The 23915-nt window shown below is 38.3% G+C and overlaps 2 protein-coding genes across 21 annotated transcripts; one reads left to right on the forward strand and one right to left on the reverse strand.

Annotated features, from left to right (window-relative positions):
* Positions 1-401: 401 nt before the first annotated feature.
* LOC107759522 (granule-bound starch synthase 1, chloroplastic/amyloplastic) lies at positions 402-5164 on the reverse strand. 3 transcript variants are annotated; one of them, XM_016577487.2, is made up of 14 exons: positions 4800-5164; positions 3439-3807; positions 3225-3305; positions 3044-3142; positions 2841-2930; positions 2688-2751; positions 2502-2602; positions 2301-2410; positions 1975-2218; positions 1704-1880; positions 1422-1613; positions 1195-1281; positions 958-1086; positions 402-869 (listed from the first exon to the last, which is right to left on the reverse strand). In XM_016577487.2, the coding sequence occupies exons 2-14, from the start codon at positions 3790-3792 to the stop codon at positions 753-755; spliced, it is 1845 nt and encodes a 614-aa protein (XP_016432973.1). In that variant the 5' UTR covers positions 3793-3807; positions 4800-5164; the 3' UTR covers positions 402-752. The 3 variants fall into 3 exon arrangements, with proteins under 3 accessions (XP_016432973.1, XP_075102895.1, XP_016432972.1); XM_075246794.1 differs by having other exon boundaries at positions 4796-5036; XM_016577486.2 differs by having other exon boundaries at positions 4678-4897.
* Positions 5165-10425: 5261 nt separating this feature from the next.
* On the forward strand, positions 10426-23635 carry LOC107779657 (uncharacterized). 18 transcript variants are annotated; one of them, XR_012706138.1, is made up of 8 exons: positions 15747-15973; positions 16056-16184; positions 16262-16928; positions 17012-17811; positions 18000-18054; positions 19262-19321; positions 22296-22356; positions 23370-23635. XR_012706138.1 is itself a non-coding variant. In XM_016600115.2 (3 exons), the coding sequence occupies exons 1-3, from the start codon at positions 15960-15962 to the stop codon at positions 16638-16640; spliced, it is 522 nt and encodes a 173-aa protein (XP_016455601.1). In that variant the 5' UTR covers positions 15747-15959; the 3' UTR covers positions 16641-17003. The 18 variants fall into 18 exon arrangements, 1 of the variants encoding a protein (XP_016455601.1); XR_012706132.1 differs by having other exon boundaries at positions 19262-19381; positions 23370-23633; XR_012706135.1 differs by having other exon boundaries at positions 19262-19381; positions 22445-23631.
* The last annotated feature ends 280 nt before the right edge of the window (positions 23636-23915 follow it).

Below are 23915 nucleotides of genomic sequence, written 5' to 3' on the forward strand. Positions count from 1 at the left end.
GTTAAGCGTCGTTCATGTGATCAACCAAATAATTTGAGATTCTGACCTTGTGTAAATTGTAATTGATTGAGTTCTTTCCATTCTCTATTAAAAACGACTTTTACGCAGAATTTCATAACTTAAACTTCTAGCTCTATATTGAATTGAATTTCAAAGTCATCTTGGATGGATGACAACTAAAGCCACGTCACCTCCTGGGAGAGCTACGAGTTCCTTAGGTATGTGATAATGGTCCATCCCCATTTCCATTGCCTATACATATGTCTGCCACTTAGAGAAATAATATGTGCTAGATTGCAACTGTAAACTTCTGGAGATTAATGAGAACGTGGAGGATCATACAATGAAGCGGCAATTGTAGACATCAACTGCGGGATGAGCATAAATGAAAGCCTTAGAGGTAGGAAAACATGATTCCTTTTCTAATTTTCATTATGCATGTACTGCAAATAATTATGCCAGTAAAGAAAAACGAATTCACACATCGAGTGAATGACACAACTAGTTATCCATCTCATAAGTTGCATTGGTTAGTAGTAACTATTTACTATTGTCATTGATCAACACCACCTTAAATAGCCCTCCCTACAAAAACGTTAATCAGAGTTTTACAGCCTGCTACGCTGCTTGCTAGGAGAAACCAAATCATCTAGTTGATGATTGATGCCATTGGATTCCACATGTTTTTACTGGACACGTTAGTTTAATGGCCTTATTGTTGAAACAAGGATATATATATGACCGAAGTTCATTTAGGGAGCGGCCACATTTTCCTTGGCAAGTGGGGCGATTTCATCCCCTTCAACACCGGCTTCACTGCCAGCAGCTCCTAAGCTCAATAGCAGTGTCTCCCATTTCTTGGCAGGTTCCTGCATAAATTAAAGAACAGTTGCTATCACTCATTGACGAGAACCACAACCCACACGTACCTACAGAAATTATCAAATTGATCCCTACCTTCCAGGAGAGCTCCTGTGACATGCAGTTTTTTATCATCTCAGCAAACGCGAGGGTGCCATAAACTTCAAGAGCTCTAGCAACTGTTGTTACTATCTTAAGCACATCAGCTGGGTCAACGACATCGCACTGACCAGATTCAAGAAGCATAATAAGTTAATGTTTGTGCAATAAGGGATATATCTTCAGAACGAGATGGACCATGTCCAAGTACACAATTGATGTAAAATCACATACTTCAACGTTGAAGGCTCCCATATGGAATCCAGTATAGCCTTCTTTCACAGTGTCAACAAGTCCACCAGTTGAGGCACAGATTGGCACCTGATTCAAAGATGATTATGTTAAAACCAGATAACCAATTTTTAGCAACGAAAAGCCTGCTGGAGTAACAAGTTTTGGGGTCTTATGATTCTTTTTTTTTAAAAATCAGTAGAAGGGTACTAAGGTCTTAAGATTCTTACTGTTCCATAGCGCATAGCATGTAATTGAATGAGACCACAAGGTTCAAATCTGCTTGGAACCAACATAAAATCAGCACCAGCTGTGATCATGTGAGCCAAAGGGACATTGAATTTTGCCACTCCTTTAGCTTTGTTAGGATACAACACTTCGAGCTGTTCAATCTCCTGTTCGAACTCCTTTTTGCCAGTTCCCTAATGCATAGGACAAGTTGCAAGCCAATTTCAATTTTCAGCACAAGTAACCACAACAAGGCAGACATCATGAGTCTATTCACTACTTACAAGGACTATTATTTGAACATCCAACCCGATGAACTTGTGAATTGCAGCAACAAGAATGTCAGAACCTTTCTGCTCTTCAAGTCTACCAATGAATCCAATCAAAGGGATCTTCCTGTCAACAGGTAAGCCAACTGCTGCTTGAAGAGCCTCCTTCAGTAAAGGTTTTGCGTCCATGACCTGTATAGAGATTTTGATTAGCACAGAACTCCTTCATTTCATAAACCTACAAAATATTTCAGCATATCCTGAAGTCAGAAAGATCCCATCTTACAGTGGTTATATCATATTTGACATCGGTGTATTTGTCAGTTGCTGGGTTCCACTCTTGGATATCCATGCCATTCACAATCCCAGTTATGCAAGTCTTACGAAGGACGTTATCCAGTTCGACACCCTTGTCAACACCGGAAATAAGTTCTTGGGCATAGTATGGGCTCACAGTAACCACCCTATGTGATTCCAATATCCCAGCCTTCATCCAGTTGATTTTCCTACCCTTAACAGGCTTTTCATATCTGCAAGATTAAAAAGACTGAGTTTACTAGCATCAAAAGACTTCTAAAGTTGGTGGTTTGATTCCAAGAATTAAATTCATACCCATCAATGAAATCAAAAGAACTCTTGTATTCATCAGGCAGATTGAGAAGAGAGAAGTCTGAAAAAGAAAATCGGCCTTGGTAGGCAATGTTATGGATGCAGAAAGCGACCTGGAGGCAATGTGAAATTTATCATATATCAGTACAATCTTTTTTATTGGCAGATTAAAGTGCAATAAAGTGACAACAATGAGATTATTACCTTGGCATTCACATAGATTCCTCTTGATTGGTACATCGACTTTAGGTAGCAGGGAAGGAGAGCAGTGTGCCAATCGTTGGCAATGAAGACAACATCCTCTCCTGTAGAAATAGGCACAATAAAGATGATTACCTACTAGGACATACTATGACTGCGAAGGAGCTTTCTGAAACTGGGAGGTGTTACCATATGGTCCTGAGAAGTACTCGCTGCAGTTCAAATTCAAAACTCTAGGTGCTTCTAGAGCTGCCTGAGAGTGACAAGAAAACAAGGTTAAATAAGGATTGACTGAGTAAAATGCCACATAGAGTCAAGACAATAGTCCAACAATTAACTTACTTGACACAACAAGCTAAACCTAAGTTCATTGTCCAAATAATCTTGTCCAGCTTTAGGGCCATAGATTTTTGAAGCAGTTTTGCCCCAAACCTTCAAGGGTAAAAGCACCAGTAGAGTCAAAAGAAATTCAAATCGATGTGTTCTGTGTATTCACACATTGGAGTATCCCTCAGGACCTCTCCAAGGGTTTAGACTATGCTTACTTTCTCCAAGAACATTGGGTGGTCGACAAAAACACGATCAACCCCACGTTTATAGCAGTGAAAAAAACGAACAATTTCAATTTTGTCTCCAACTTTGATCTGCAAACGAAGCAGGGGTCACATGCTTGAATCGGGGAATGGAACAGATATATTGAATCATAGGCAGTTACTACAGGAGTACCTCAACGACAACGCTAGTATCCCAAGCATCTTTGTATTGGTCATAACGGGGAGATACTGTCATTACGCGATGTCCACGGGCCTAAATGATTATCGTATGTTAGGACACGTTAAGAGTTGAGACATAGATCAGTTGCAAACTGATGCAGTTCAAACTAAAACAAAATAATGAGTACGACAATGTAATAAAAACCAAACCAAAGACTGATACTTACTGCCAAGGCTGGTGGTAGTCCACCAAGAACATCACCTAGCCCGCCAGTTTTGCTCCAAGGACCGACCTCAGTTCCAACAAGGATCACGTTCATCCCCTTTCCACAAACAATTGTACCTGATGGCCTCTCCATCTCAGTTCCGGATCCCTGTTTGCTGGATCTCTTGGCTGTTGCCTTAGTATTAGTTCTTGATTGCAGCATATCAACCTTGTTAACAGCCCTCAACCCATTGTGAGTCAGAGCATGGTTCCTCAGCCCTATCTGTGACAAGTTTGCTCTGGTGTCTACAGAGGCTGCTCCACTGCAGACATTTGAGCTTCTTGACACAAAGTGTGAAGCTGTGATGCTTGCCATGTGTGATATTGCGGTCTACAAGAAGGAAGGGGGTATATTAATATTCAGAATGAGAATCTACGAGAGACTAAGCTACAGTCTTATACCAACTTAAAGGAACAACATAGGATTGCAAAACTTTGTTGTATACTTTACCCTCCAGAAATTGATTTCTGACATAAATGCACTTAAGAGCCTTAACGTTTATCATTGATGATTCCCCATTCATGCAATAAATAAATCATGTCATTTTCATCGTGCTCCTATTACAGCAAGAAATTAAAGCAGCAATGGGGTATTACCAAAGCCACAGTGAATTCGAGGCCAGCATCAGCATATGTCAGGGAAAGCATTAAGTTATCATTTTCAGTCACTGTTCACTCTAAAAGTGAACTATTGCTTGGACTTAGTGCTCCGTCTAAAGATGTAGGAAGTAAAACAGATGACTTGCACCTTTTAGGCAAAAGAATCAACCACAAAAAGGTGGATGCTTAAAAGATCTGCTTTTTGCCGAGGACTTTAATAAATGTGTAGACAAAGCAAAATTAGAAGAGCATCAGACACTTATTACATTACCACTTCTCAGTTCGCAACATAAAAAATGAAAAGAAAAGAAAAAGGAAATCAAGCCTGTGCGTTACCACTTACCAGTGAGTAGTAACGAAATACAACAGCACATTAAAAAAATGCTTCAATTGCGGAGTGAACCAAAGATTATAATATATATGTATGGAATAAGACTGGAAGGCTGTCATTTAACGAAATACAACAGCACATTAAAAAAATGCTTCAATTGCGGAACGAATCAAGATAATAATATATATTACTATGGAATAAGACTGAAAGGCTATCACTTAATGTTTTCAATTCTAGACATAAAAAAGTAAAGATAATCGATCACTGTACCTGGAAATCAGCTAGTATTAGATTTGAACGTGAAAAAGTAAGTGAAAGAGGGAGGGTATTAAGGAGTTGGGCAGAAGATCAATAAGAAAGGGAAGATGATGAGACGAATAAAATATACCAACCAGTTCACAGGGAAGTGATTGTCCGGCAGTGATGTGAGCTGAGTTGGTGAAATGAATTTTACTGTGAATGAATGAGGAGGAACCAACGGCTGAGAGTCTTCATTATTTGTAGCAGGTGGCAAGTTTTCAGTCTTCATTATTGGCGACACGTGTCATTAGAATAATGGGTGGCTATCCCTCAGTATTAGTAGAAAATCACATGGTACGTAGGGACTTATCACCTAACGCTCCTGCGAATATGCTGGGTTTTGGACTTTGGTTATCGAGATTTTATCTCAAGTTGAGCTAAGTGCTAACGACGTCGCTGCTTAATTTTTGTTTATTTGTTTGTTTCTTTCCAATTCACGGCTCAACTTCAACTTGGGCCTCGCAAAGGGCTCCTCTTCTTGTTGATGTGATATGGTCTTCTGTCTCCTAGTATATGAACATGTGATCAACTAAACAAATCGTACGACTACCACTAGATTTTGTGTCATTTGATACACCAATTTGGATCTCCTGTCGCATTCCTATGTATTTCAAGTGGCATATCAATGTATTAAGCAGAATAATTAACTCAAATAATCGTTTATCCTATCACTTAAATTAAAAATAATCGATGAATATATATATATAAAATTATATATAATCTAAAAAAAGTAAAGTCTATTTGCGCAAAAATCTCATGCATTTCTAGAAGTCAGTTCGGGTAGTGGTCTATCGACTAGATTTTTATGTCCACGATTTTCTTGCGCACTTCCTACCCGTCCAAAATTTACGGCTAACATGCTACCCCAAATTCACAACTCCCTGTTAGCTTGTTTATTCAAAATTTCCCTTCATCTCATTTCGTTTACTACATTTATTTGGTGTTTCAGTTGGACTTGAGCCACATATCTTACTTCTGCCCGCTTGTATTTCCATCCTCTTTCAGAGCTTTATATGCCGTTCAAGACAAGTTATGCAAATCCATATATCAACTCAATTATCGACATTTCATTTGTTATGATAAAGAACATCTAATTATAAGGCTTGGTAAAATAAGTGTTTTAGTAGTCGTTGGGTATTAATGGTTGAATTAGGATAGTGTAATACAACTTAGCGCTAAATTGAGCAGTTGTAGGAAGAAAAACGTATCATCTCACAAAAATAAAAGGCAAGTCAAAGTTAATCTATTTCATTAGGATTGAAATAGTATTATATTCATCACCAGTGAATTTATTATCAAATTTGATACTGTGCAACAAAGGAAAATCGTTATAAAACGATACTGAGATGTATGACCATTAACACACACATACACACGAACTTCACGTGACTTAGTAGCACGTAACCTGTCCCTGTTTAGGTTTTGTATGCTCTTCCACTTGGCAGAAAATATCCAAAGAGCAAAGGAATTACGAGATACTAGGTGGGGCGTGGCGGGCCAGTAGGAAGAAATTGTGAATGTCATTCATCATATACCTTTTGCAGCTAATTAATGGCGCGTAACAATGGGCTAATCTGTAGTTAAAGGAGGAAGGGAGGGAGGTGGGGAAGGCGACCTCATAGTCTTTATGGACTACAATTTATCTGGGGGATTAGCCAATCTAAGGGATTAGTCAGCAATCAAGTTAGTGTGACACTCAACAAACCTACATCATTATTTCCCACCACAAATTAACCTCTCAAGTATTGCTTGCTCCATAATGAAACAATATCGTTATATTCAGGAAGTTCAATATTGTTTGAATACATGATTTTGGTCAAAAGCTACGACTCTAAATGGTTAGAATAGGAAAGAATATGAAGAGATAGCCACCGTAAATGAAAGGTTTGGTACATAAACTATTGAACTTGCTGATGTTATGTACAAGGCACAATGGTATTCGACATTTGCGACACAGATTTGTTCGCGATTGACCAAACCTTCTTGGACCAATTTTTATAGCATACAAAGTTTCTTTAGTCTCCATAAAGCGCTTCGGGCCAATTGGAAAATAGCGACTATACAAATTAGTAGATCATAATAGACTATACTCAGATGTACAAGGAAATAACACTTGAATGACTTGATAATTCCGAACTCAAAAACTGCAAAAGGAGACTGCTTTACTGTAAGATGGATAGGTCGGAACTCAAGCTGCATATTCAAACAATTAGGGTCTATTAAAAACATTCTTTCTATCTTCACAAAAGTAGGGGTAAGGTCTGCGTACAAACTACCCTCCTCATACCCCACCCCATACCCCACCTGAGATAATAATGGGTATGTTGTTGTTTCCTCTCCTTTTTTTCTCTTCTTTTGCACCTCTTTTCATTGCCTCAGTTCTTTAAAATTTTAGCTCTGAAATCATGGCAATACTAACATATCTTCACCAACAACAATCAAATCAAGTGTTTATATAAATTTTGATTTGACCATGACTTGAAACAACATGCCAAACAAACTTGACAACAAAACCGTGTTACAAGAACAACTATACGTCCATGCTCCAGAGTAATTAGTACTACCAAATAATGAAGGATGATCAACCAAGCATTTCCAAAAATCCATTAGAGATGCAATTTCCAAAATAAGTGTTAAGAGAAAAATAAAACAAGTCAATCAATCACATTGCACAAAGATGCCATGTTCATGAATCATGACTATTTCAGTCGATAAACAAATGGGCCTAATGCTACCTCGGTTCCTCAAATCCTATTAATTGACCCTGTAATTACATTGATGATCGATTTCACCTGTGAGCCGTAATCAAAGTCTCGATGAATCTCAGGCCGTCAAATCTAGGAGTGAATTTCTCCTTCTCTGATCTCAATGGCTGTTTCCTTGAGTTGTCAGATCTGCGCTTCTCCGTCGACGAAGAACACCCAAGTCCCTGCGATTCAAATTCTTCTTCTTTTAATCTATCATTCGCCAATAATTAGCACCATTTTTAATCAGATGTTATAGAGATAAAACAAAGCCGAGCCGATAGCCAAATACAGCGAAAATAAAAGATCCATATCATGCAATCTATCGAATAATTACATTAGCAATGGAGAAACTTTAGGCTAATGCATGAAAAAAAATCACAAAGTTTCGAAATGATTGAGACACTAAACGTGGATATCCAGCAGATAGATAACTTAATGTTTTGAAGAGCTCCATTATTAATTCCGCTGAAATATAATTTAGAATCAAATAATTAGACAAACATGAAAGAAAACATTCTCTTTTAACATTGATAACACCACATATACACATAGCAAGGACATTTACCTCGGTAGAAGGCGAGTGAAAGGTGACATCAGGCTCAGCGGAGGAGGAGGAATAGGAAGTGGAGCTAATAGCCACGGTGGAAGCGGCAAGCATGGAAGCAACGAGAGTGCAGGAGCCCTTCATTTCTTCGTCGGAAACAACAAAAAAAAGAAAGGAAATAATCAAACAGACGTACGCCGGAGATGCAGTTTGTTAGGGACGAAATCCGACGAAACTCGCCGGATCTCGACCTGTAGATGTTATCTCTTTTTGCGTCAGCGGGGGCGTCTTTTCAGTCTAAATACTCTGTTCCGTCTGAATAAGGCTTGGACGCTTCCCATTTTATCAAACCCTATTTAATAGCTTATGTTAATTCCGGGGACGTATCTACTTCTCCCCATGTGGCCTATCACAGGTTAATTTCTTTCCTCGTATATCGCGTCCTTAATTTTTTATTTCGCGTCCTAAATTAGAAAAAAAAAATCATCTAAAATAGGAGTATTTCTTATGTAAAAATGTAAGTATGACTCATAACGACTCCCTTGGCAAGAAAGAAATGTGTGTACTTAAACTATCTACTCTAAAATGGAGGTGCATAATTATTTCCTCGAGAACAAGTTCAAGTATTTTTTTTGACAATTAAACTAAAACCCGAACGCCAGTTTAGAGTCAGTTTCATTACCTAAATTATTTATTAAAGAAGCAAGAAAAAAAAGCAAAATTAGAATAATTAAGTGGCTGGAACATGAAATGAATTTAAATTTATTTGTAAGAATAAGAACAATAATAATTCAATATAATTTTTACTAATAAAATATATAAAAAATAATTTATATACAAATTTTATTTATATTCCGAAATAAGAAATTTATTTTCGATAGACTAACAGCTTCATCTTTTCAACAACTCTCTGTGTCGCTCTTGAATTTACTCCCTCATACTCTGTTAGTTGAAAACGTATAGTGCTAACGTGTAAGAATAACTTGATTCAAAAGTGTTGTGCCCGTCAGTCGTTGCATTGGAAACCGCGAAAGGTGACGCAGAGCTTTCAACTGCATTCATTGTGTTCTGGAAAGTAGGAGATGCTGGGTCCCGTTGTCGCAGATATGCTTTCTCTGGACGCCGTTAATTTGGACTTTAGGTCAACACGCATTTTAAAATAAACTAATCCTCAAAGATGAAAAACAGATCTCACTGTCTAAATCCATGGAGATGCATTAGACGCCATTATTACAGATGTCCTCGTTTTGGGTATTTCAATTTCGTTCGTCGGCTGTGTAACTCTGTAAAATGATGAAACCTCTCACAAATTACTTCATCCGTAATAGATGATATTATGCGCTTCTAGTATGTGAATAAGTAAGGTTATAAATGTTGGGATCGAAATAATACAAAGTTTGGTGAGTGATTTATATTAAAATAGAGTTTGGTCAATTGACTTATAAAACAACTAGTATCTAAAAAAATTAAATATTTTAAATCATAAAAAAAAAAAATTAAAAGATCGCTTAAAGTGGACGGAGGGAATAGTTAACATGATTGTGTACTTGGCTTGAAAAAAAATCAAGTCCTTGGCTTGCTGAATTTGTTGGGACTAGTTTTTACAGTAAGCTTAACTCCCCCTCGAGTCGTGCACTCGGAAAATTATTCCCCTTTTTGTAGCAACTCCCTACATCTTATTTTTTTTTTTAAAAAGAATTTAAATTTTATTGTTTTGGGTTTTGCCATCTTAAAAATTGCACAATGTGCCAAACATAAAATAGCTGTATAATGCTGTCGTACGTTGGCGGCTTTACTGCTAGTCTGCTATAGATAGATATGAAGCTCGATAATGGCTATCTTTTCTAACAAGCTAGAAATGGGACCCAAAACTGCTCAGCTGTAACACAGCGGGCGGTCAATATTCATATTAGTATCACGCTCTCCATTTCCAATTTCCAATCCAATAAGGCATTATTCATGTAATATATGAATATGAAGTTCCCTCCTCCGATCATGTGATTCGTGCCTGTGGGGACAACCAGGTGACACAATTTTTGTCCTATTATAAGCTTTTCTTAGCCACACTCGGCATCCAGCTTTCCTTCCTTGGCTCCTCTATATATCTATAGCTCTCTACTCTATCTCCTTCGGTAACCATCTATTCAATTCAAGCTGTTACTATCAATCCTCAGTAGTGACAGGCCAGGAATCATGAATTCATTGTTCAGTTCATTTGATGCTGTTTGTGCTGAATTCTTGGGGCAAAAAGTCGGGGCTGCTATGCCCTGTGCTGCTGCTCATGTCTTCCCACAAGAAGAAGAGGACCACAATTGTTCTCCGCCAACACAAATATCCATGGCTGCTCAACCAAATACAAAACAAATCAAAAAGCCCTGCCCTAACCAACGCCAAGGCTTCAGCAGTATCTGTTGGCTTTGCTCGTGAATTCATCATGAAAAAGCTCCCTCTTCTCTTTATCCGTACGTAATTCTTGTGCCTTGAAGATATACTTGTCGATGCTTTTTCCTTTTATATAACAGTATTATTAACCAGAGGAAGAGGGTAAGTGTATATATTATGTGGTATGTCAATGTTGATCTAATTTAATTACTTTGTGTGTTCTTTTACTCTGTACGAGACGATCAAATAGTCCTCCTTTTTTAGCTGTTGCGTGCCTTCTACTCCTATCTTTTCATTTTATCCATTTTCTATTCTCCTAGATTCTAATTACTCATGTCGCGCGTCCCATTAGAATTTGATATTTCATATAGTTCGTTCTGAATTTTCTAAAGAAAGTTTGAAGAATTGTTTATAGATTATTGGGATGTTAGTTCAATTGTTACATTAAGTGCCGAATAGTATAAGACAATATTAGTTTATATTCGTTGAATGAGGAAAATGTATACTACGTAATGAAGAGATTATTAGAATATTGGGATTGATTAATCATCATCATCATATATATATATATATATATATATATATATATATATATATATATATATATATATATATATATATATATATATATAAAAGTGGGAAGCCTAAAGTTAAATTACAAAAATATTCGTAATAAACTGATTGACTATTTTGCCCTTCACCAAAAAAAATATTAAATAATTTCAGCTAGATTATTCATTATTAATGCCCGTGAGTCCCTTCCAATTCATTACAAGCACAGCACTCATATGATCAGCTTTTAGTAAGACTTTCGATTTTCTCGGGCAAGGTTTATCTAATTAAGCTTTAGTGCAAATCCTACAAAACATGTCCATATTCAATAAAGACAGAAGCAATTAGAATTTATTACAATACGTAAGCACCGATAAATGCCAAAGACAATTAAAACTCAAGAGACTACCCAAGTTAACATACAAACACCAAATATTCGAGGTATGAGTGGACTTGACAAGCTTGACTTTTTGGTGTTTAATTTCACTTTTCACATCTCTCATGGAAGAATTAAGTACAATTATGTACATCTTCAAGTCATTTATTTATTTTTCTTCCTTCTGGGCAGAAACATAAGTTCTTCCCGTTCATTTTTACTCGTCTATTATGACTTTGCACAACCCTTAAGAAATAATAAATAAAGTGCATAATTTATCATGATACTCATATTAATTGGTGTATAGTCTTAATAGATTTGAAAAATGATTTGAAATGAGTAATTAATGTTAAAGGCAAAATAAAAAAAATAAATTATTTTTCTCTTGATATGCGAAAAATGACAAATAAAATTGAAAATTTATTTTTAGAATATTTGACAACTAAAAGTGAACAAGAGGGATTAGTGATAAATTTCAACGTTTGACGAAGATGCAATGCATTAGCACCACTTCTCGCAATTCTTTTTTACTTTATTTCTCTAGCAAAATATTTTTTTATGATGAAAATATCATATCATATTCATATATTATATTATATTATATTTATACTATATTAAAAGCACGAAGGTACTTAGCGAAATATGTTCGTCTTTTTTACCCTCGTACTTTATGTTGGATAAAATTATAAATACAAATAAAATATTTATTTTTTTGAGAAAAAATTTTCGTAAAATAAAAGGGAAACTCTTTCTCAATTTATGAAGAAATTATGTATTAAAAAAAAAGTAACTACATGAAGTTAGAAATCAATGAGCCTTAAATATTTTAGAATTGTGCAATCAAACTTCATACAGAAAAATATAACAAATTACCATGTTTGTTTTCCGTGGACATGTAATTTGTTATTTTATGAAAAATAGAAAGCAATTACATGAAATTAGAAATAATGAGCCTTAAATATTTAAAATTAGAACAATTAAACTTCTTAGAGAAATATATAATAAATTTAGTACAGTTGATAGTGCGCGTGGCTGAAGAATACGAAAGAGATGTGATTGGCCTTATTACCGGTAGATGCTAGGAATATGAATGCCACTAAATATTTACAATCTTAGAATATAAATTGAGTAATAATTGATAAGGATCTAAAATACATCTGCACCTTAATAAAATCATTGGGCTTGTTTGGCCAAACTCTCAAAATTTATTTATGTTTTTTGAGTTGTTTTACCGTTCTTATAGTATTTCTATTAATTAAAGAAATAGAAGAATTTATATTTTTCTCTCGACGAAAAAAAGATTTTTGTACCTTGCTTGTATTTATAGAATGAACTTAAAAACATATATATTTAAATAAAATCAGAAAAAACTCTTAAATCTTCAAGAGTTTATGTGTTCGTACTAATACTAAAAAAGAAGCATGAAAACTTGTGAAATACTAATGAAATTATAACGATGGAATAAACCTTTAGTTGAATATGTTGACCAAGATGATTAAGAACTTCTGTGTAACGGATTCTTTCTTCGTTAAATTAGCTATATAGGACAAAAATAATTATTTTTTAGGAATTTACTCTTTTTTCCTCAACAATTTTATTGCTCAAATACTATTCGTTAATATATTATTAATGTGATTTTGAAATTATGTACTTATTTAGACGGAATATACGCGCAACGCGTATACCCTAAAACTAATATAAGAAACAAGTCAACTAAAATTGATCGGAGACAGTATCTTTTGCTGTCAAACAAAATGATTTATGCGTATTATAAACGTGAAATGTACCTTAACCCGTGTACTACATGTTTTATTGCTATTTCATTTTTAATCCCAAAGGTCAATTGGCGTCAAGTCAGAATTTGAACATATTTTACCCTTAAAATTTGATAACAATTAAACTTATAATATGGTTCTAAAGACACGTGATTTCACTTAATAACAATTGATAAATATGAGGATTAATAATAGAAATGAACTATAAAGTAAAGCAAACCGGTGTTAGAATGGAACTCAGCCCTCGAGTTTAGATACCCTCAAACTGGTTGATGTAACAACAATTAAAATATAACAAGCTGATAAACAATAGTATAAACGAAAAAGAGAATTATATTGCTTTTATATCTTTGAACAATATGTCTTACAAATGATTAGAACCCCCCTTTAAATAGTAGAGGAATTTCACTTATGGTATAATTCTAATTACAGAACGAAATCCCATGATTAGCTAATTAACCGTTTCTGATTTGATCTATTCCGAGATTTACGCCATGATCCTCGACCAGTCACGGATATCTCGCCTTTCTGTTATTGTGCTATCTTCCATCTTGCTCGATGTCTGTCTCATTCGGTTTCGATCGCTACTAGCCTCGATCTCGACAAGTACCTTGATTCTGAACTCGGTACCTTTTTCTCGTGATTTAATCTGTTCCATTACGAGGCCATCTTTCGATGCAACCTACCGGTCTCGGTCAAAAAGTAAAATCGGGTGGGCCCGATTTTAACCGTATATAGATAGTCCCCTCGTTTTTTGGAGTGAAATAACAAGAAACTAATTGAGTCTTTTTACCTCGACCTGTCATGACATCATCCTCGTGACGTAAGCAACGGGAGTGACCGAAACGTCCCGTTGGTGCAGTTCCCCAAGTCATTAATGAGTGTCAGTTGGTGGTCGGTCACTAGTGCCTTTGAACCGTCGCCGTGAATCCAATAAATAGACTGCTTCCTCATTGATTCAAACTTTACTTTCACTTCCTTCTAATCTCCAAAGTTTTTACATCTCTTAAGTTCTTCCCTTTTACAAATCTTCAGGTTTTGCTGTTAATCCTTTCTCAAACGTCAAATCCTATTATCTTCCTCTTCTTCAAACTTACACAAAAATGACAAAAACATCGAAAACGGTACCACACAAAGAAGCTGCTTCATCTTCTCAACCGGCCGGCGGGAAAACGCCGGTGGAACCCCGTTTTGAGGAATGCATTCCTGGGGGGTGCGCGCTAAACTCCGATATCAAGACCGATAAAGCCTCGTCGATTCCTGATCGATGCGAGCCAATGTCGAGGTATATATGCTCGATAACTAAGGGATACCTTAAGCAGGTAAAGAAAGACTACAACTGGGAGGGCAAAGAGGTGGTGATCCCGACCCCGAAGAATACATCACCACCTATGTGGAAGGGTTTCTAAGTGTTTACACTTACCCTTTCATGCTGGGCCCCCTCGACCCCGTCATCGTTGATTTTTGCCGTCAATATCAAATAACCCTAGGCCAAATCCATCCTTCCTTTTGGCGAATTGTTATTCTGCTCCGATTCTTCGTGAGTGAAGTCGAGGGGCTTCCTTTCACCCTCGATTATCTTATCAGATTGTATAGCCCCCGCCTCTATCGAGGCGGGTTAATAAAACTCCAATGTCGGTGATAGGTTATATGTACCTTGTTATGTTTTGATGATCTAACAAACTTAATGACAAGAACCAGATAAGGAACCTGATATACATCCTCAAGTACTTAAAGAACAACAAGTCTCAGTTCGGGGACGTGGTTCAATTCTTCAAAGTCCAAGAAACAACAGGGACTTAATGACAAGAACCAGATAAGGAACTTGATATACATCCTCAAGTACTTAAAGAACAACAAGTCTCAGTTCGGGGACGTGGTTCAATTCTTCAGAGTCCAAGAAATAACAGGGGGAACAGATCGACATCAGTTCCCTTGCTAACAGTACCAGTCAACTCCCCACAACTGTAAAGTGACTGCAACTGTTCCTCTGCACACACGCAACAGTGTAAACAGTGGAGTATTCAACTTTTATGGGGAATGCCTTTGTACCAAACATGCTTACATCATTCAAGTGAGGTCACTTATACAATATTAACATGAAGGAAAGGCAAAACAACACTTGCATACTTTAGAATCAATCAAGCTCTCTCTCAAGTGTATTGCCAACCTGCAAGTGACCTTCAAGGCGTCAAGAACAAAGAGTAACATAACGAAGGACCAGTCTCCAAAATTGAGTCATCACATGTCCTTAGTTGTGTTGTACCTTTGTTAAAGTTCTTTACTTGTAATTCCTACTTCGTTTAGTTAGAAGCATTGTGTGGAAAACCTTTGTAAATCATAAACCCTTGTGTTTGTGTCTTGGCTAGTTTAGTCGAGTTGGAAATCATTGTAATAGAGTCATTACAAAGTGGCTTGTAATAGAGTTGTTACAAGTTAGTGAGAGATTAAGTCTTTGTAATAGAGTTATTACAAAGTGGCTTGTAATAGAGTTGTTACAAGTTAGTGAGGGATTAAGAGGTTAATTCCTATGTTACATAGGTTGTAATCTGAAAGTTGCTCATAGTGAAGTTGAAATCCTACAAGGGTAGGTCATGATTTTTAATCCCGTTGAGCTGGGAATTTTCCACGTAAAATTCCTCTTGTCATTTACCTACTGCAGTGTGCGTGGTTTCTGTGCGAACTTATATCTGTGGGAACTTATAGAGAACCTGGTTCTCTATAGAGTTTGGTGGACCCTCAAATTCTACCAGTCGGGCTACCAAAGTGTTGTTCTCGAGCATAGACGAGGACAAGGATCGAGGCTAGATGGGCCGGTTCGTTTGAGTGAGGACTTCCGACCTAATCCCAGCCGATAAGATGCCATTTCCTGAGAAATGGAACATGAATCGTAAGTACCGTCTCACTGTTAGCTTCCATGTATTATTTGTTTCCTTTGTCTTTTCTCATTGATGTCTTTTTCCATGTTGTAGCGGTCGCTTGGATGCCCCGTGCGATTCCCGACCTCGAGAGCTGGGTTCGGAACCTGGCCTTGACCTCTACATACGCCGAGCGCTCATGGAGCGATTTAACAAAGGACAGATGGGAGGCCAAGAATCATGGTAAGCCCACTTTTTATGTATTTGATGATTTGATTAAGATGCCCTTCATCTACTTATTCAATTTTCTCGTGTACAAGCCTGGGCAAAGATGCGGTCATGAGGCCCCCGTCTGGTGAGGCGGAGACTTCGACCCCAGTTCCGAAGCCGGCGAAGGACAAGAAGAGGAATAGGACCTCAACCTCCGAGGATCCAAAGCCTGAGAAGAATCTGGTTCGTAAGCCGAAGAAAGACATTGTTGCCCTGCCTGCGGATGTGATTCAACGGCTAAGGGAGGAAGAAGAAGATGATGAAGACGATGGCTCGGAACTGGTGGCCCGAGTGAAGAAAACCATCAAGGCCCCAAAGGCCGCTGAGTCGGTGGTGGTTGAGGTGATTCTGCCTCGATCCGAGGGGGTCTTGGAAAAGGACTCGGGCAAAGTCCCCGAGTCATCGAAGATCGAAGATGCCTCCCGCTGAGATGAGCAAAAGGCGGGTATGTTTGAAGGGGCCGGCTACGAGGGCATTCATAGCGAGGTGAACGCCCCAAGTGGCTCACTTGGGGAAATAGATATTGGAGACTCGCCGATTCTCCCTGCATTTTCCGATGAGGAAATTCGTGAGGTCCAAGCTACGAGGACTCCCGAAATAGATGGGGCCCATGGAGGGGAGGACCCCTTACGTGGTTAATTTATCAGGGTCGAGGATTGTACCGACCTGAGTGAAGTATCGAGTCTCCTCGATAAGGCTCAACAAGCCTTGAATCGGGTGAGTCTCAACTCCCTTTGTTGATATCATACTTAGTTTATTTCTTCTCTTCCTGTCTAATTTTCTTTCTTTTTTCCGTATAGGCTTTGGCGCTCTATCAGGAGAGGTTTTCAAAGTCCCGAGCAGAGTTGAGCCGATGCGAGGCCGATGTAACACCCCGGAAAATTTTTGAAGTATTTAAGTGTAAAGCCCCGTAATTTTCGCAAATGAATTCAAGGTTTCATGGTGCCGGAGTAGGCTTACGTGTTTGAGGATGGTATAAGATCTTCGCGGCTAGCAAACTCGCCGCGGTTCGGACTTTTTAGGTTGAACAATGCACCGGAAAGTAAAAGAAATTTGTTTGCGGAAAAACGTGTTTATGCGGCCGCATAATCACTATACGGACCGCATAATGGCCGCAGAGTGAAGCAGTAAGTTTGGCCAACTTGAGTTCCGTTTTGCGGTCGATTATGCGACCGCATAATCGATATACGGATCGTATATCTGTCTTATAATCCCTCTTGGGTTTTTGCGGAGGGAGTTCTGCGGTGCATTATGCGACCGTAGAACGAGTATGCGGACCGCATACTGGTCGCATACCTGGGCCGAACGTTCAGGCCCCTGAGGTCCATTTCTGCTGTCACTTTGCGGACCGCATAACCATTATGCGGTCACATATGCGACCGCAGACCTGTGTCGGGACACCCATTTGTTTAATTTAAAACCCGACCCCCATTCTGTTGAAACACCCCTTTAGTCTATTTTGAAGCTCATTTATGATATTTCTAGTGTGAGAGAGAGAGGGTTCTAGAGGGAGAGGCTAATTTTCATCAATTGATCTTCAACCATCACTCAAAGCCTTGGAAATATTCAAGTAGAGCACCAAAATTCTTCACCCTAAAAGGTAAGGCATCATCACCCCAGCTCTTAATTTCAAACATAGCTATAATTGGGTATTAGTGTGATACTTCATGGGTATGAGGGTGGTTCATCTTGCATGCATGTGATAAAGAGTGTGGGAAAAATAAAAAGTGAACTAGAACCATAAACGTTTTCCTAATTTTGGGTTCAATTTGTATATTGCTGAAATAGATTGAGGTTGCTAAGGGTTCCGGATAATTGTAGAGTCTAAAGAAGCGCGATTGAGGTATGTTGGCTAAACTTTCTCTCTTGGAATTGAATTCCATAATGTTTCTGTAAGTTTCAAAGTGCAGATTACGTATTAAAAGGTTATGGCTTGAGTCGTGTTTCAATGAAAGATAGAATTGTCTAAAAACTTTTGTCCTAAATTCATGCCCATTAGTGGCTGCTTTAACTAATGTTTTGATTTATAAATATATCTAGTGTGATTCGAGTCCTACATACTCATGTATTGAAATTGTACATTGTCATTTCTGGGGGAGAGTATTGCAAGAGTAAATAGTGTATTGACTGTTTATGATTTTTCATGTGTGTTTCTATTGTTTATTGGTATGCTTCATTCTTTGGGAAGAAACCATTTGTGTTTGAAGTTTCCATTTCAAATGGATTTGAAGTATATGATTTATAAAATATCCTATATGTTGATACTCCATGGTGATCTTTGAAATTGAAAGAGGTGAAAGTGTGGAATATGAAATATGGCCATCGTGCCAGAAATAAAGAATCTTGTGAATGGCCTAATGAGCCAAGGAAATATTGTCGTTGTGAATGACTGGAAATATTAATGAGAATTCATACAATGTGAAAGATGTTGAGGTGAGTACAATTTTATTTATGATATTTCTATTTGCAAATCAAATCAAAACTATTTTTGGGAGCATCATTAGCAATACCGAGGAAGGGTGGGTCATAAGGCCCACACCTGAAACTACACGTGCCGGTGTAGGGGTGGATTGTGATATTATTCCCCTTAATTGGGATGAAACTGGAACCTTTGTGGATTGGAAAAGTCAACCCACACGGCATATGTGGGAAGGCGGCTTAACTGATCGGGTGGAGATCAGACGCCATATTGCGTATATGGTGGTACTACTCTTGGTAACAACTTTCTTTCACATCACATGTCAAACCACATTGTTCGTGGGGAGATGGCCTAGCCGATCGGGCGTGATCGGACTCCGTGCTAACAAAGACGGTGGTATATCGGTGCTAATGATCTCTCAACCAAAATTATATATGAAGTTTGTATTTTGGAAATTATTATGTTTTAACTGGACGTTTGGATATTGTTGATTGTGACTTGTTGTTTCTATATGTTGCCTTTTCTTATATGGGCATTCTATTTTGAAAGAGGATTTTTAGCTATACATACTAGTGTTATTCGACAGTAATAACGTCCCTTTTGCCGGGGGCGCTGTCTTTAATGGATGCAGGTGATTCTTCAGCAAGCGGCATTGATCAGTGATAGCAGTACACTCTTTTCAGCTGATTTGGTGAGCCCCACTTCATTTCGGGGTCATGTATCTTTTGCTTCTCATGTACAGTATTTTGAGGTATAGCCGGGGCCTTGTTGCCTGCATTTCCATATTACTTTTCTATTGCATTTAGAGGCTCTGTAGACAGGTTGTGGGTTATGGTTGATGTTGGAAATTGAATTAGAAATGTTGGTACTTGGAAATTATATTATTCATTAATTCTATAAACTCGTAATGTTTTGGAAATTATGAATGAAGCTACTAATGGGAATGAAAAGGAAGTTGTTAATAAAATCTTTTCAGTGATTGATTAATGGAGTACATCTCCTCTTTATTCATGGATGAGTTTGGGTAGAAGTAAGTCTAATATGCTTGCCCGGCTGGGTTCTCTCAGTTGAGCGTCGGTCGCGCTCCCTGAGTTTGGGGCGTGACAGCCGACCTCCGAGGGCTCACGGAGGAGAGAAATGCCCTTAAACTTGTCAGTGGGCAAAAAGAAGAGGAGATCAAGGACCTTCGAGTCGAGTTGGCCAAGGCTCACCAAGATCAGACCTACCTGATCGAGCAGGTAATGAAAATCTTAAAAGCTCATGGGCTTGATTCGGTAACGATGGATAACATTTCAATCTCACAGCTGCAGCAAAAGGTCGAGAGGATCGAGCAGTTCTGCGAGGAGGTCAACATGATGAAGGCGGAGACCTTGGGGTGGAAAGAAAGTATGGACCGTTTTGCTGTTAAAAAAGAGGTTGCTCGAGCCCAATTGTCAGCGATCGAAAGTCAGCTTCTAGGCATGAAGGAGAAGATCCCAGCTCAGGCAAAGAAAATAGAGGAGCTCGAGGCTCGGTTGTCTTCCGAACTTGCAAAGGCCAAATCTGAAGCCGAAAAGGCAAAGGACGAGGCATAGGCAATTGAGGCCGTCTACCGGACTGATGCTGAATCCGCTCAAGTTCAAGCGAGAGAGGCAGCCGAGACCGCTCAAAATCGAGCACATTGGATTGCTGAACTCGCCAAATGCCAATCTCTAAGGGAAACCCTCGAGGAGATCTATCTCGAGGTTTCGATCTTACCGACGAGATAATAAAGGCTAAAGAGCATAAAGTTGATGCTAGAGCGCTGGCCTTTTCCGATGATGATGATGGCAGCAAGAGCGGGTCCGAGAATGGGGAGGACATCGATGGAGAAGAAGTTGCCCATAAGGAAAATTAGGAATCTTAGGCTTTTTCTTTTTTGATTATTTGTGCGGGACCCTGATCGGTCCTTGTAAATATTTTCGTATAGATAAAAGATCTTTTTTCTCTTTGACTTATCTTTATTTTATTTCCTGCCTCGTGAAACTTCTATTTCATTCATGCATTCATGCCTTATGGAGATTTTGCTCACAAGTTTGGGACTTTAGGCAAGTAGACCGAAGTCGGATCAGTGTAGTCTTTAAAATCGAGTGAGTACTTGATCGAACTCGAAGTAGAGTTACCTTTAAGTTTTAGTTGAGTAAGGACGATTTCTCGAACTCAAAAAATAAAATGGCCTTTAGGCTCTTGAATTAGGCCGATATGGCCTCAAAAGAATGGCTTTTCCCCCTCGTCTTGAAAAATTAATCATAAAAATTTGTCATGCCTTAGCACGAGATAAATTTGTACCCATTAGGTTTTTCGAGGATTGGTGTTATCGAAATCCTTTGCTTTGTTATGCCTTAGCACAAAATTGTCCGGGAGTTCGAACAATTCGCTACCCCTTAGGGTTTTTTGAGGGTCGATATTATCGAGACCCTTAGTAATTCAGCCGAGGGTTGCCTTTTTTAATCGGTTTATGAGAATATTTGAAGGCCTGTTTTATAACGGAATTCGGACGTCTCCGAACCGTGTTAATTTGGCCGTAGCCTTTAGTTTGGGATTTGCCCCTTAGGCTTGTTTTCCTGCTATACTTCGAACTCGTTCGAAGTGTCAGTCCTCGAGTGAGGTGGTCGTGGCCTATAAAATCGAGGATTGCCTTTTTAAGGTCTTACGATTTCGAGGTTTAGTTATTCGATCATGTCGATTTTTTGGACGGCAGTCCCCGAGTATAGGGTAAATTATTTGAACTTCAGTTGTGATCTGCCCTTAAGCCAGTTTCCACAATAGATCATACGTATGAAATTGTAAAGTATAAATTTCTCTAAGTCAAGGAACATCTGGTAAGGAAAAATATTTCTTTCAATAGATTATACATGCGTACATGTTTTGCCATTAGGACTCGAGTAATCTACATGGACACGGTTCATTTGACCGTTTGGTCCTTTACCTATCGAGACCCTGTCGACATGAAGTATTTTCCTTGTAATTATCTGAGGGTGATACCCCCCAATATTCGAGGTTGATTGTAAAGGAGCCTCGGATACTGTTGAATTGCTCTAAGTTAGCACGAACAATGGTTGCCTAGTAAAAAACCTCGTCGAAAAAACACATTTAGGACAAAAACCGGTCTAAGGGAAAAAGAGTGCAACGCGTGCTTTTAGTCCTAAGGACTATGTGTTTGAAGAATCCTTTGGTGTCTTCGATTAAACACCTGCAAATGGTTAGTATAAAATATAAACGAAAATGAGAAAAATAATTTTCTCAATTTTTGGACATTCCAAACACGGGTTGAGGCAATATTTGAGCGAGAAATCACGGGAAATCTTGAGGTAAGTCACTTGTGATCATTTCTACTCCATAATATTGAATTATCATTGAATAATCCGACTAGATTACGTATTTTTGAGGTGTAAATCGGGGATTTGAAAATAAGATTTGAAGATTTGGAGGTCGAGTTGAGGTCGGATTTAGTAAAATTATTATGGTTAGACTCGTGGTTGAATGGGCTTCCGTATTTTTTAACCTTTGTCGGGTTCCAAGATGTGGGCCCCACGGGTGATTTTTGGATGAAATTTCGGAATTTTATGGAAAATTTGTATTTTCATATGGAATTAACTCCTACAATTTTTATTAACTGAATCGAATTATTTGTGGCTATATTCAAGGCATTTGGAGGCCAATTCACGAGGCAAAGGCATAGCGGAATAATGAATTACACGGTTTGAGGTAAGTAACAGTTCTAAATTTGGTCATGCAGGTATGAAACCCCGGATTATGTATTATGTGATTGATTTTGAGGTGACGCACATGTTAGGTGACGGGCGTGTGGGCGTTCACCGTAGCAATTATAACTTGGTCAACTCCATGGAACTGTGTAGTTGAAATATCTGTTGTTATCCGTTTATTTTTCCCCGTATTAGAGAAATTGATCTATGAATCATGTTTAAATCATATGTTTACACTGTTGGGACCCATAGAGGTCGTGTACTTGTGAAATTATTTGCTAAATTATTGTTTTGCACTCAGTCACAGTTCTATTTGCACATTTATTTTTTCACTCTCTCTTATTCATTATTGATACATCATATCATTGTTGTTGGGCTGCTTATCATGATTTCTGAGAGCTCGAGAGACTAGTGAGGTTGATGACTGAGTGAGGCTGAGGGCCTAATTGTGAGAATATTTATGGGATCGAGCTGCGCGCCGCAGCATGTTTCATTGTTATATGCCATGATTGGCTTGTTATAGCGCTTTGGATGAAGGAGCCCCTCCGGAGTCTGTACACACCCCCAGTGAGCACAGGTACCTACTGAGTGCCGAGTGATGAGTGACTGTGAGGAATGAGCGACTGTGAGGAAAGAGTGACTATGAGGAATGAGCGACTGTTAGGAATGAGCGACTGTGAGGAAAGAGTGACTGTGAGTTTGGAGTGAATGGGAGGATTGAGTGACTGATACTCTAAGAGGATGCATTGATTCCATTATTTGCTGCATTTTAGCTGTCATATATCACTATTTTGGAAATTTCGGAAAAATATTATTTTCTGTTTCGGTCAAACATGATATGAAATTTCACTGAAATTTTAAAGGTTGAACTTGAGAGAATGTCTACTCTTTTATATTAGAAAGTATTGTATTTGGACTTAGATAAGAAGCTCGTCACTACTTTCAGTTCTTTATTTATTATTGTTACTTACCGAGTTGGTTGTACTCATACTACACCGTGCACTTCATGTGCAGATCCAGGTGATCCTGGATACAGTGGGTGTTGATTCTTTTACACAGTCGATATTCTGGAGATTCAGAGGTAGCTGTCATATTTCGCAGACCTTGTCTCTCCTTCCCTATCCTTTTGTTTATTGTATTTGGTCTCAGATTATTATAGACCACGTTTTAGAGACTTGTAATATATAGATGATCATGTACTCAGTAACACCAAGTTTTGGGAGTGTTTGTATCGGTATTTGCAAGACTTGTGGATTGTGTTTAAATATTATATTTTCAAACTTAAAAGAAATTGTGGTTTATTGAGGTTGTCGGCTTGCCTAGTATCGAGATAGGCGCCATCATGACAGGTTAGAATTTTGGGTCGTGACAGTACCTTAGGAGTAATATTGTTTGAGGAGTGATATATTCCAATTGTTTGGTAATTGTTCATCGTTCATCGTGCCAAGTTTGTAGGATCCCTTTCCGATGATATCGAGGACTTGATACGGACCCTCCCAGTTCGGGCCAAGTTTTCTTTCTTTTGGGTCTCGAGTATTGAGGGTGACCTTCCTCAGAACC

Source organism: Nicotiana tabacum, chromosome 23 (genome assembly GCF_000715075.1).
Source record: "Nicotiana tabacum cultivar K326 chromosome 23, ASM71507v2, whole genome shotgun sequence".
Taxonomy (NCBI): Eukaryota; Viridiplantae; Streptophyta; class Magnoliopsida; order Solanales; family Solanaceae; genus Nicotiana; species Nicotiana tabacum.

Bases quoted from the DNA above. Each gene is read 5' to 3' on its own strand.
- LOC107759522 (XM_075246794.1), bottom strand. From the start codon at position 4,936: ATGAAGACTGAAAACTTGCCACCTGCTACAAATAATGAAGACTCTCAG. The intron at 3,808-4,795 runs GTATATTTTATT...TCCTTCTTGTAG, and splicing joins ACTTCCCTGTGAACTGGTTG to ACCGCAATATCACACATGGC. The intron at 2,752-2,840 runs GTAAGTTAATTG...TGTCACTCTCAG, and splicing joins GGTTTAGCTTGTTGTGTCAA to GCAGCTCTAGAAGCACCTAG.
- LOC107779657 (XM_016600115.2), top strand. The intron at 16,185-16,261 runs GTAAGCCCACTT...CTCGTGTACAAG, and splicing joins ATGGGAGGCCAAGAATCATG to CCTGGGCAAAGATGCGGTCA.